Genomic DNA, 13,390 nt, shown 5'->3' with positions numbered 1-13,390 from the left:
AATTGAACCGCACTTTTCATAAAAGCTCAAAGCCCTGCAAGGTGCCCAAGCTGTGTGTGTAATTGTGCAGATTTCTTTCACTAATCAGTATCTTACATTCTAGTATTTGGATTTTTCTAGTATAATAATGTATAAGATGAATCACTAAACCTTAGCACTAAAGGGTGAAGGGATTTCATGATCCATGAACCATGACCATGAACTTGGTCGTCCCCTGCGGAGTATATTGCAGAGTCACTGAAAGGTTGCAAAGGAAAGATTGGGCAAACAAAAACAAAAAAACACACAAAACCCTCACAACATCGGGCATCATCATGACAGTCAAGAGATGATTTAGCCCCAAAACCTCATCTAGATGAGATTCTTAACCCAACTGTGGGCCGCGAACGCCACCTTGAGGGCCTCAAAAGAACAACAGTTTTAAACTTTGGGCCGCAGAGGGCCGCCGGACCGCATTGATTTTGAATAAAATGCAGTACACTTTCTCACCACTAGTAGCGGTAGTGCGTCACTTAGATATTTAAACAACGTATTTAATATAAGTTAAACTTATATAGCGCCTTTCTAGTACCCAAGGACACTTTACAAAAATCCTATGGGGAAAAAAAACAAATAACAATTAAATAAATAAATATAATTAATTAAACCATACTATGACTATGTGGAAGGGAGAAAATACTGAGAGAAAAGGTGAGTTTTAAGCTGAGTTTTGAAGGAGGAAAAGGATGAACAGAGGCGGAGATGTTGCGGGAGGCCATTCCACAGTTTTGGGGCCATTACACAGAATGAGCGCCCACGAGCAGTGACAAGCTTGTATTTTGGAATCACCAGAAGACCTGTGTCTGAGGACCTAAGTGTTTGGTTTTGGATATAGGGTATAGAAGTTGTGCTAAATAGTCTGGAGCTTACAGCTTCACACTTAACGATAACAGAACGCAGCACTATTACGTCATATAGCTACTGACGTTAACAACGAGGCCGTGACAGCGCTGCACAATAGAACCAGGTCAATATATCGCGAACATCACATTTAAAGTACCTGCAAACCCGACGCGACGACGTTTACATTAATTCTGTTAGGAAGGAGCGTATATCGGACAAATGGGTTGCATTTACTCGTGTATGAAGGTAGCTATCTAACGTTTTTATACGTTGTGGTCTAAAAAGGAGTAACCGGCATTTTTATACCGGTTATTCTCCGATTCTCCGATATTTTCTCCGATATTTTTCGATTTAAGATGTGATGCTTTTTAGGGTGTACTGAGGTTTCCCATACCCATGATTTGACAAACCAATGGTTTCCTACAGAAAAAGAACAAAGAGGGTGTGAATAGTGAAGTTAAAAAGAAGAAAAAGCAAAGATGGTGGAGACATATAGAGTCATCCTCCCTGACACAAGTAACTGACACTCAGTCCTTGAATGTCAGCTCCTCCTCCATCTCTTGCTCCTCTTCCTCTGAGGGACACTTAACCAGGTATGAAAACCGTCCCAGCCTTATGAATTGTGTAGTCACATGCACATGTGTAGTCACATGCACATTTGGTTATTATTTATTCTGTCTATGATTTTTCCCTGGAATTATTTGCCCCCAGGTCCAACAACAAACTCCCTACTGAACCCAAGAACACGGAAGGGATTGTTCCTGGTCAGAGCTCAGAATCTTTTATGATTTTGTACCTTTGCATAGTATGTTTTAGTCAAAGACACTTACTCCAAGGTTTTGTTCTCTCCATAGGGGCTGCTGATAAAGATGTGTGCTCTGTGCCCATGGATAGGTGGGTACATTATTAAAGTCATCTTCATGGCACAGTAAAGTATGGACAATCTATAATGGTTATATATTGACATTGTGGCATAAATCAAGAGAAACTGAAAAATATTAAAAACAACATTTGTATGTATGTGAACATTTTGTGCACTACACAAACTCCATATTCATCTGTCACTTTACTCTCTCTTTCAGATTGCCGGCTGTTGTGGTAGAGGGAGACTTTCGTGTGCAGAATTTGCAGCACCTGTTACCGCACATCGTCAGTAGTGAAAGGGTGACTGAGAGTGGCCAGGGTGAGGGCCAAGGACACGCCCCCACTGTTTCTGCTGGCAGAGACACAGAGATCCAACAGCTCTGGTAAAGACAGAACACGTTGTGTTTTAGCACACAACCATTACGTGATTTTGCAGTGTACACAGATGTAATGTACACAGTCTTTATCTCTGAACCAAAATAAAGGCACGTAGCAATTAAAGGAGCAATAAGTATTTTTGCAGTTCTTCTTCAAATTCTGAAATTATGTGACATTGACACCTAGTGGCCTGGAAGTTTTACTGATTATGTATTAAATCTATTCTAAACATTAATGTCCTGTTAGGTTTCCCAACATTGGGAATACATGTTATATGAACGCCACTCTGCAGTGTCTTCTGAGTCTCTCCTGCTTCTGGAGCCCCATCAGAGCTCAGTGCTCCAGCTGGACGGATCCATCCAGCTGCCAGATGCTCAGGTACCTGATCTGGAACAGAGAAGTCACATGTCTAAATGAACTGTTCAATTATGAGTGCTTAGAGAGGTGTTGTGATGCTGAGAGTTATAAACCACATTGGTCTCCCTGTTACTGTGCGTAGATGTTTTGCAGATCTACAGCAAGGCAGGCTCACTAGTCGTAGCTCTTCAAAGAAGAAGAAGCTCCTGAGAGCCCTGAATGCCTGTATTTCAGTCAGATGCCCTGCGTTTGGAGAGGACTACGAACAGGTTCGGCTAAACAACCCTCTGAGCCATTCAGAACACATCAGAACCACATGCAGTAGTCTGCAGGAACTGCACACAACCTTCTTTGTTTTCTCAACTCTGTTGCTGCTGAAGTCCAGGAGTAATGCCGTTCCGATGTACTGTCTTCCACAGGATGCTCATGAGTTCCTGATGATGTGTTTGCTTCAGCTGAAGGAGGAGGGAGAGACACTCAGGGTTTCCTCCTTCTCTTACATCTGCCCTGTGGCAAATTTTGAGTTTCACCTCAAATCTGTGCGCACCTGCAGCAGGTAATTCTGTGCTATATCACCACATCTCCTTCTTGTAAATCAACTGTTCTTAACATGTGTTTCTTCAGAGTGTGCATTGTCACAAAGTATGCACACACTTGGTATGGGATAATGTGGGTTATTTCTGTGTGAATGTTGTAACCTCTCTGTTGATTTCTGTTGTTTGAAAGCTGTGGACTGCAGAGCTCCAGAGTGGAGGACTTCAACCACCTCTCTGTTAACCTGAGCTCTACCTTGACTGACAGCCTACACAATTACTTCAAGGTCTGTCACCTCACACACCCCTACTGGACAACACTTTTTTTGCCAGTTTGTTAAGTTAGGGAGCCATCCTAACCATTGTCACTCTCAATGAAAACTTTTTTTCAGTCAACGGTTTTGGAGTTCAAATGTGAATGTGGTCAAGGCACCGAGGCATGTGAAGTGGTGGAGTTCTTCACACTCCCACGGTGAGTCTCGCATTATGTGAATTACCACAAACAATGAGTTTTAAAGCAGTCATCTCACACTCTTCCAATTCTTACATCATTTTTCCTTTTGGAACAGAGTTCTGATCCTCCACATTAAGAGGTTTGACATGCTGGGCAAGAAACTAACAAACCTAATGGACATCCCCTCAGAGCTGGACCTCTCTGTCCTCCCTGGAGTGGCTTCACTCGGGCAACCGTTAAGGTCAGCTTGTACAACGGCCTGAGCATACGCTCTCTCACCTCTGTCCACCCTTTCACAATTAGCAATGAGACGCTAACTGAATGGCTTTGTGATGTGTCCACAGTGGACCAGCATACACCCAGGACAAAGGACATGAGGAGGATAATCTGGAGAAAAGCTCTGTGCCAGAACAAGGTAAACATCAGCCATTTTCCTACAGTGATCAATTAAATTTTGGATTTACAACCTGTCTACGTTTATACGTACCTGCCATAATGATGTAGTTCTCTCAACCCATTAGTAGTAAATGAGAGCAGAGAAGGACAGGGAGAGAAAGTACAGCACGTCAGCCCACTGGTGAGGATATAGAGAGAGAGATGAAAAAGAAGATTGAAAGATGCTGAGAGAGACTGAGAAAGACAGGCTGAGAGAGATAGATAGATATGAGAGAGACCCATATCAACGATCTAAGATGCATTCTTACTTAATCATATGAAAAAACAGATGTACTTGTTGTTTGCAGGAAACTGTTCACACAGACATCTACAGACTCCACGCTGTGGTGTCTCATTTGGGTGGCAGCATGGACAGTGGTGAGCAGTCTGATAATATCCACAAACATGCAGTAGAAACTATAAAGTGACTAATGACATCTTGCTTCCCTGACAGGGCACTACATCAGCGACGTAGCTGAGGAGAAAGGAGAGTGCTGGTTAAAATTCAACGATTCAAAGGTTTCAAAAAAGACAGAGCCAGCCGTCCTTAAGAGCAGGGCAAAAACAGCCTACCTGCTTTTCTACATGCAAAGGTAGTAGCTCACCTTCTAACTCAGGTACATCTGCTGAAACACATAGAGAACTGGCTGAATTCCAGCTGCTCCTGTTTTGCTGTTGTCTCCAGTGGGGCTGGAGAGAAGAACGTGGTCCCGTGGATGGTGGACCAGGGAGAAGCAGCAGTATCCCCCTAAACCCAACTCCATGCCATGACTAAGTCAGGATACACATGTAAGCACCTACATCCTCACTTAACAAGACAGACTACACATCTGCTCAGTTCAGTTCAGGTCTATTTCTGTCTGTTCCTGTCGTCCAATCGTAGGAGATAATTCATTAAGAACGGCTTCTGCCTTTCAGATTTGGGAACATAGATACCTCTGTCCATGGGGACAGATACAAATTCCATAAGATTTTACATGTTGGCAGAAACCTAACCTTTACCCTGCCCTTACAATCAAAATTATAAGGCTAGACACAATTAGAAACTTCCTTCCTAAATTACCGCTCACACTGGTATGTGTGGTATATTACATCTTTTTATATTACTGGTAAGTTTCAAGTGAGTTATTATTTGTTCAACATTAACACTCCTCCCCCCTTGTGTGATAAGGCTACAGACTACCATTTTAAAATGATTAATGCTTAGATGGTATTTTCATTACAATTAATTAGTTAAACATGATTCAGACCAGCAGACTACAGGCAACTGCTAAATAACAAGCTGTAAAGGTGATCATCACTTCAATGCTATATCCGTTATATCTGTTAATGGGTTGCGTTTCTATGGGAATTGTGTAAATAGCCCCTTGCTTTTCTTCCAAATCTTAGTAGATAAAAGGCTTTCTAATAAAAAATGACTATTCATGAATGACGTCACTTTAGACAGCATGTAGCCTAGATGACCTGTCAACGCTTGATTTTCTCCACCATTCATGTGTTAAAGGCCAGAAAAGGCGTGACACAGGCGGACACTGCTCCCGACTCTGGCAAGTACGCAACAAAGCGGAAAGACTTCCGTTGTTTGAAGGGTGAACCGAGTGAACCAAGCGGTGTCTGTTTTGTCCGACTGATCTGAGAAGTTGGGACGTGCCGGAGTAAATACAGCTGAGCTGCTGGTGAAAGCGAGAACGTGAGAGACTCTGCTGCTGGTGCTGTCTGTGCACGAGAAGCACGCTGATAAAAAGCTAAGTGCAACCCCCTACCTTTTTAGAAGAATTTTAACCTTCTGCCATCCACCAGTCGTAGTTTTAGGGCAGTACATTTTAATTTTTCATTTTTGTTTTAGTTTGTTGGAGTCCGTTGCTATAAATAGCTAAGTTGCTTTCTATTAGGCTGGGTACTGCTATAGGTTTATTTCATTATTTGATTTTTGGTTGTGTGTAAGGGATTTGGATTTGTTTGGTTTGATTTATTTTGGGGTTTATAATTTGGAGGGTTTGCTGTGGTGTTAAGTAGTTTTTTTTTCCAGTGCTAGCCTATTAGGGAACATTTTGTTTGGCTAAAATATTCTATATTCTTTGGGCTCCATTTTTGTGTTGCGTCTTTGTGGGTTTGTGTGTTTCTTTGTTACAATTTCAGTTATTTTGAGTGGTGACTGCGTTTTGTTTTTGTTCTGTCCTTTGTCTGCAGCATTGCTATCCAGAACACTAAGTGGACTGTTGCGTGTCCCTCCTTGAACTGGCTGCCGAGGTTCTGGACTGGGACTGGGTGCACTTGGAGTTGATGGATTTTTTTTTTTTTTTATATATAAAATTCTTTTGTTGAATAAATATATTGTGCAAATTCCCATCTTCTCTCTGCATTTCTGTCAACTTGCGACTCCCCAAGGTGTAGTGGTTGGGATTGGGCTAAGGGAAATATAAAATGTTGCCCTTTGTCGGGAAAGGCCGTGACATTAGTAGTAAATAGTTCTTGGTTCTTTTCTCTGGCTGTTTGCCTAATGTCGCTCCTCAGTCATTTTGGACTCCTCAGTTTTTACATTGTATTTGATAATTGCCAGTGTTTGCTTTGAAAGTGAGCGTGCTGGTTGTGTTCTCCAGAGATCTGCACAATGCATTTATCACACTGTTCACGCTGCTCACCATGACTCACTGGTGTGTCCTGCTGTCAGAAGTACAAAGGGTTCCAGAGCTGGACAGCATCACCTGCAGCATTTACATCGTTCTGTGGATTTGTATTCGCTCCTTCATATTCCTGAACATTGTAATTGGCATTTTTGGTAGGTTACACTACAAGTCATTAGTTGTGCTGAATGAAATATGCAGATGGTAAAGTTGTGCAAGGGCAGAAGAATTCATTCATTGTCATTTAATGAACAATATTAATAAGCCAAATCCATGTTGCATACCCACACATGAAAATACATTCGGTTCTGTAAGGAGCGAACTCTCAAGTGCAACAACGAATTGAAATGCAGGTGAGTAGTTCTTTCATGCTGTAGTTTTTTTACTTAATTTGCTCAGACAATCTTTATGCATGCAAATAGACACATTAATAGCCAAGTTTTGTTTGTTTTTTGTTCTGATTTTAGCAGATTAAGCCAGTCTCTAGTTAGTGGGTAAGTAATGGTCCCATGTAGATGGGAAGCAAAACCTGTAACATTTGTGACTGTAATATGTGCTGGAAAAACCACAAAAGGATCTAAATGCAGCGTAGTGCTTCTTTATCCTCCAGACACAATCTACTGTAGCTAGCAGCACAAGACACACACAAAACACACAGTACAAAAAGAAGCGAACACAGGGCAGCAGGGTCAGGGCAGCATGGTCCATACAGTCCAGAGTCCATTACAAATCCAGGGGTCGGGCTGAGAATGAGGTGTAAGGGAGAAGCAAAGGTCACAACAACGGTAGGCAAAAACGAGCAAGGAACGCTCACTATGCAACGTCAGAGGCAAAACTTCACAATGTAAAGTGGTAAGTGAGTAGTGTAAGAAAGGTGGAGGAGGGTGGGGACACACAGGGACAGGTGGAGGTCATTAGTATTCAGGAGATTGAACATGCATGTTTCGAGAAGTTGAGACCCCTGGCGCTGTGACTTCAGAAGAGCGGGAGGCTTGTGTAGCTTCACTCCTTCCTTACAGTCACTTGTGTAGAATAAGTGAAGGGTGTGTGCAGATGTGTGTGGGCGTCTCCCTTGGGCTACAGGGCTGGCATACCATGACAAGCCCTAGTCCAAAATACAATGTACAACTTTTTGGTTACTATATAGGTATTTTTTGGTTACTGCATTTTGCTCTTTGTCCAGACTTCCTACTACACTTGAGGAGGATGAGGAGTCTATTTCCACCCAGGAGACTCCACTGTATATGAAGAAGATATTTTAGATGGGAGACGTATGTGGAGGAGAACATCAATCAATCAATCAAATTTTATTTATATAGCGCTTTTTACAACAGTTGTTGTCACAAAGCAGCTTTACAAGTGCCGAGTCCTAGCCCCAGTGAGCAAGCCAAAGGCGACAGTGGCAAGGAAAAACTCCCTAGTTTTTTGCATGAGGAAGAAACCTTGAGAGGATCCAAGACTCAGGGGGGGAACCCATCCTCCTCTGGCCGACACCGGTCACCATGACAACAACAACAACAATTTAGATAGAAAGAAGAGAAAGAAAAGGAAAAATATGTAATAATGTCCATCATGATGTATGCATCCGGTTAGGCAGGAGGTGGCTGGCCCAGGATGGATCGCTGGTCTCCTCATCTCATTATTCCTCAAGCAGGCGGGCAGCCATGTGGAGAAATGAAACAGGGAAAATTAGCTCTGTATGAGGACATATCCAGGACAGGTGAAATTATAAACATTTCCGGAGTGTGGCAGCATCTCCGGCATTTAGTTAAATTATTACAGCCTAGCTAAAAAGGCAGAACCAGAAGGTAACATAGGCTTGGGGGCATTCTGAGACAATGGCATCCGTCCACTGCACTGTCAACAAACTTGAGTGACCACGAGCAGTGACAGGACGACAGCACCAGCGCCCCAGTCTACCATAAAACCCTTCGCCTGTGAACCCCTGGATCTGTACCTTTATCTAAGGGGGGATATTAATTATCAAACACTAAACTTAATAAGTGGGTTTTCAACCTAGACTCTAAAGATTGTGACTGTGTCAGAGTCCCGGACGCATTTAGGAAGATTATTCCAAAGCTGGGGGGCCTTACAAGAAAAGGCTCTTCCCCCTGCTGTTACCTTATTAATTTTTGGAACTAATAAAAGACCAGCACCCTGTGATCTTAGTGGGCGTGGGGGTTTGTAATAGGAAATAAGTTCCTGAAGGTACTCAGGAGCAAGCCCGTGAAATGCTTTATAAGTTAATAAAAGAATTTTAAAGTCAATTACGGAATTTAACTGGGAGGCAATGCAGGGCTGATAGGACTGGACTGATATGCTGAAAATTTTCTAGTTCTGGTCAGAACCCTGGCTGCGGCATTTTGAACTATTGAAGTTTATTTAGATTCCTATTTGAACATCCTGACAGTAGTGCATTGCAGTAGTCTAATCTAGAGCTAACAAAGGCGTGCACCAATTTTTCCGCATCATCCTGTGATAATGCATTTCTTAATTTAGCAATGTTACGGAGATGTAGAAAAGCTATCCTAGTAGTATTATCTATGTATTTATCAAATGATCGGTCAGAGTCGAGTATGACGCCTAGGTTTTTGGCTACTGTGCCAGGTGTAATGGGGTAGCCTGCGAGATTAAGCATTAGATCTGGAATTTTCTGTTTTGAGGCCTTAGGGCCCAGAAGGAGAACTTCTGTTTTGTCCTCATTAAGTTGGAGGAAGTTTAGAGACATCCAGCATTTAATATCTCTTACACAGGCCTCAATTTTTCTTAAACTGAGTTTGTCATCAGGTTTGGCTGATATGTAAAGTTGAGTGTCATCTGCATAGCAGTGAAAGTGACACCATGTTTGTTTATAACTGTGCCCAGTGGTAGCATATATAATGTAAATAATAGTGGTCCTAGAATGGAGCCTTGCGGGACCCCATATTTAACTTTTGTATGTTTGGATGGAATATTATTGAGCTCTACAAACTGATAGCGATTTGTTAAGTAAGAATGAAACCATGAAAGGGCTGTGCCAGAGACTCCAACCCAGCGTTCTAACCTTTCTAGCAAGATCCTATGATCAATTGTGTCGAAAGCTGCACTAAGATCAAGAAGCACTAACAGCGATACATAACCTTGATCTGAAGCAAGGAGGAGGGTCATTTGTTACTTTAACTAATGCTGTTTCAGTACTGTGATGGGGCCTAAAACCAGATTGGAAACTTTTCAAATATGTGATGCCTATGCAGATATAGGCATAATTGCTGGGCAACAGCTTTTTCTATGATCTTAGATATAAATGATGTGTTTGAAATGGGTCTATAATTAGATAGTACAGTAGGATCAAGATTTGGTTTCTTAATCAGAGGTTTAATAACTGCTAATTTACATGATTTGGGCATGTGACCTATTGTAATGGATGAGTTAACTATAGTTAGAAGAGGTTCAGTTACCGCTGGTAATACCTCTTTTAATAACTTTGATGGAACCGAGTCTAGTGTGCAGGTAGCCACAATTTAAGGAAGAAATTATTTTCTCTAATTCTGATTGTGGGAGTGGATGAAAAACATCAAGTTTTTCTCCCCGAGTATGCGAACATGCAGGTGATGCAGCCTCCAGATGGAGGATGAGAAGGTGCTGTGGCCCAAGGAGCTTCTCCTACGTTACTTTGTGCTGATGAACAGACTCCAGGACATCCTGGATACCAGGATGCATCTGCAGAACCTACCAGGTAAACCTATTAGGTGGTTTACAGCACTGAAGGTGAAGCTAGTGTTTGAGTGAGTGAATGACCTTTTTGTCTCTTGTCTTCCAGCTCAGCTGTTGCTTAACCTCCAAGATTCCAGTTACACTCCAGAGTCACTCCAGTCTCCAGTTAAAGCAGAATGAATAAAATATGCTTACATTATGTTGCATTGTGTTATCTTACTGGTCCAGTATGGTGACAAACTCCATTTACACTTAATTCACTGTATGTGGTTTATGGACTGTGTGGGTGAGGGTGGCATTCAGACCACCATATGATCTGACTTACACAAATGATAATTCATGAGGATTCCTAGAAGCTGACTGCAGCCAGCATCCAAGTTATTTTAAAGGCTGTTAATTGTACTAAAGATGGTCTGTTTGCCTGTTGAGTGGGCTGTGATTCTGACTTCATGTGCATCTGTCAGAATAAGTTAATTTAACATGGATTACAGAAATTAGAACCTCAAAAAAGAGCTTTATGATGGCTCTAGCACTTGTATGAATACAGAAACAGACCACTGGAGAATTATCTAAAGTTTAAAAGAAAAAAAGATTTATTAGCATTGTGCTCCACACACCTTGTACCTTCTGAAGACATTTCCATGGTACCCAGATCTAGACTTTTTTTAGCTTGATGGTTAAATTATTACAATAATTCATTTTTATTGTTAGATAATTAAAATAGATTTAAAATATGTAGAATTAAGTGATCATTTAGCCCTGCATGGCATCCATACTCCACCTAGTGGTAAATAACGGGATGGCCCCAGTGAAACGTTACTGTCCTTGAGCTAAGGAAAATTAACAAAACATTTACAGTAGTTTTATTATTAGTGGTGGGAGTAGCATTAGTATTATGTTGAATGTATACCCATGATATTTTAAATAAATATAGCAGTTTTGGTCATAATTAAAAAGTAAAAATAATAGGTATAAACCCATTCATGTAATTCATTATCATTGTCGTGGAAATTTCTGAAATATACGAGGACTCAGGCGTGGTTAAAAGAGAAATTTATTAATAGACAAAATAAGCATGAGAGTTCAGTCTAGAACAGAAGCTGAGAGGAGAGAGAACCGTCCCCCTCCTTTATACCGTTTAGTAGGCGGGGTTCTTATCACATGTTTAGAGTACATTTGGGCACACTGAGAAACAAGGCAGAATGCACAGTAGACAGTTTTTGCCTTACATGTGCATTCTCTCCTGACAGTAGTTTTCATGTTTTAGCATAAGCAGCAGCTTATAGAAACAGCTGATGGGTCCGCGGGTCAAGGCAGATAAGAGTGTTTTCTACCTCTGCACATTCCTTTAACCATAGGTCATAATACACACATACACATGAGCACATGATTTCATACTGAATCACACTTCACAATTCTCTTGTAATCAGTATAACACAATTTCCATCACAATCATATACACTATATAATATAGTATATACAGTATATACACTCACCGGCCACGTTATTAGGCACACCTTGCTAGTGTCAGGAATGGCAATCACGCCCGTGACCGCCAGAGGGCGCCATCGCTGGAATATTGACCAGAACACCTGACTCTAATTTACTATTCACCACACCCTACTTAAGGACTCTGTTCACAAGTCGCCAGTGCGAAGTGTTGCCTCTCTGAGTGTCTTTACCAAGCTGTGATCCTGTGTATTTCTCTGATTGATGTTCTGGTTTCTGATCCTTGCTCTGTGTTTTTGATCCTCCTGCCTGTTTGGCCCTTTTGTTACCTTTGTCTGCTGCTCTTAGTTCTCTCTGGTTTTTGACTCTCCCGTTTTTGTCTTGCCCTTTTGTGCTGCTGCCCTGTCTACCCTTTGGGGTCGTCCCCTTTTGGGACTTCAGTTCATTGTTTTTCTATATTAAAATTCAACATCTTTACACCTGCTAATGGATCCTTCTCTACCCTCGGGTTCACCACCCATTACAGCTAGTACCAGGTTGGACCCCATTTTGCATTCAGAACTGCCTTTAATCCTTTGTGGCATAGATTCAACAAGGTACTGGAAACATTCCTCAGAGAGTCTGGTCCATGTTGACATGATAGCATCATGTGATTGCTACGCAGTTGCTGCAGATTTGTCGGCTGCACATCAATGATGCGAATCTCCCGTTCCACCACATCCCAAAGGTGCTCTATTGGATTGAGATCTGACTATGTAGGCCACTGGAGTACAGGGAACTCATTGTTGTGTTCAATAAATCTGTCTGAGATGAATCATGGCGAGTTATCCTGCTGGAAGTAGCCATCAGAAGAAGGGTACACTGTGATCATAAAGTCAAAGTCAAATTTATTTATATAGCACTTTTTACAACACATGTTGTCACAAAGCAGCTTTACAATCGTATGGCTCCAGATCCATAATGAGCAAGCCAAAGGCAACAGTGGCGAGGAAAAACCCACGATGATGGTGGGGATTAGGAAGTGAGGGAGAGACAGCCTCCCTCACATGCACCTGTTTTAATTAACTTTGTAATTTTATTTGTTGGCTGTAACTGTATTGCTGTTGTTGCATCTTGGCCAGGGCTCCCTTGAAAAAGAGGTTCTTAATGGGATTTTTCCCTGGTAAAATAAAGTTTAAATAAATAAATAAAAAATTAGGAAGAAAACCTTGGGAGGACCAAGACTGAAAAGGGAAACCCATCCTCCATTGGGCAGCCTGTTGGCACAAGTCCCGTATTTGTGGACAAAAGGTGGTTCTACATTTATGGTTCTAGTTCCCACAGTCCCCTTCGGTGTAGATGTTGGGCCTCAGGTAGGAGCATCAGCACGTCCTTTTTGTGGCAATGGCACATCCAACCCCCGGCATCAGTACATCCACTGGCAAGTCAGACCATCTCCCAGGTGCTTGTAGGTGCTTGCCATGCAATCGTCTTGGGTAGAAGCCTGCAAAAAGATAGACATACAGACTGAGTGTGTGGACATCAATTTAAACCACTATTGATTTAAACATACATAGCTCAAGTGTTGTAACGTGTGAGGAGGACTGGGTATGGATTTTGGTAGGTGAGTGTAGCAGTTGCGTGGCAGTGTTTTCAAAAGAAACACATGATTTTCAGTTTTGAATGTTTGAATGTCTTATGTGAACAACTGTGTTTAATGTTTTGCAAAAAGTGTGTTTAGA

The 13,390-nt window shown here is 41.8% G+C and overlaps 1 protein-coding gene and 1 long non-coding RNA gene across 3 annotated transcripts; both read left to right on the top strand.

The window, feature by feature from the left end:
- The first annotated feature begins 738 nt into the window (after positions 1 to 738).
- Positions 739 to 2,872, top strand: LOC143485737 (ubiquitin carboxyl-terminal hydrolase 37-like). The gene is made up of 8 exons (XM_076985268.1): positions 739 to 1,128; positions 1,309 to 1,475; positions 1,594 to 1,646; positions 1,737 to 1,776; positions 1,965 to 2,129; positions 2,371 to 2,502; positions 2,624 to 2,750; positions 2,867 to 2,872. The coding sequence occupies exons 1-8, from the start codon at positions 1,102 to 1,104 to the stop codon at positions 2,870 to 2,872; spliced, it is 717 nt and encodes a 238-aa protein (XP_076841383.1). The 5' UTR covers positions 739 to 1,101.
- Positions 2,873 to 3,563: 691 nt separating this feature from the next.
- LOC143485630 (uncharacterized) lies at positions 3,564 to 6,198 on the top strand. Of its 2 annotated transcripts, none has more exons than XR_013122958.1 (5): positions 3,564 to 3,709; positions 3,813 to 4,278; positions 4,358 to 4,496; positions 4,589 to 4,692; positions 5,408 to 6,198. It is a non-coding gene; the product is annotated as an uncharacterized LOC143485630 (long non-coding RNA). The 2 variants fall into 2 exon arrangements; XR_013122957.1 differs by having other exon boundaries at positions 3,813 to 4,281.
- The last annotated feature ends 7,192 nt before the right edge of the window (positions 6,199 to 13,390 follow it).

Source organism: Brachyhypopomus gauderio, unplaced genomic scaffold (genome assembly GCF_052324685.1).
Source record: "Brachyhypopomus gauderio isolate BG-103 unplaced genomic scaffold, BGAUD_0.2 sc37, whole genome shotgun sequence".
NCBI classification, from domain to species: domain Eukaryota; kingdom Metazoa; phylum Chordata; class Actinopteri; order Gymnotiformes; family Hypopomidae; genus Brachyhypopomus; species Brachyhypopomus gauderio.
The sequence above is the reverse complement of the archived record's forward strand: the minus strand, read 5'-3'. Positions and strand labels throughout refer to the sequence as shown.

Excerpts from the sequence above, each read along its gene's own strand:
- LOC143485737 (XM_076985268.1), top strand. The coding sequence starts at position 1,102 with ATGGGTTGCATTTACTCGTGTATGAAG. Across the intron at positions 1,647-1,736 it reads CACGGAAGGGATTGTTCCTG|GGGCTGCTGATAAAGATGTG; the intron begins GTCAGAGCTCAG and ends TTCTCTCCATAG. Across the intron at positions 2,503-2,623 it reads TCCAGCTGCCAGATGCTCAG|ATGTTTTGCAGATCTACAGC; the intron begins GTACCTGATCTG and ends TACTGTGCGTAG.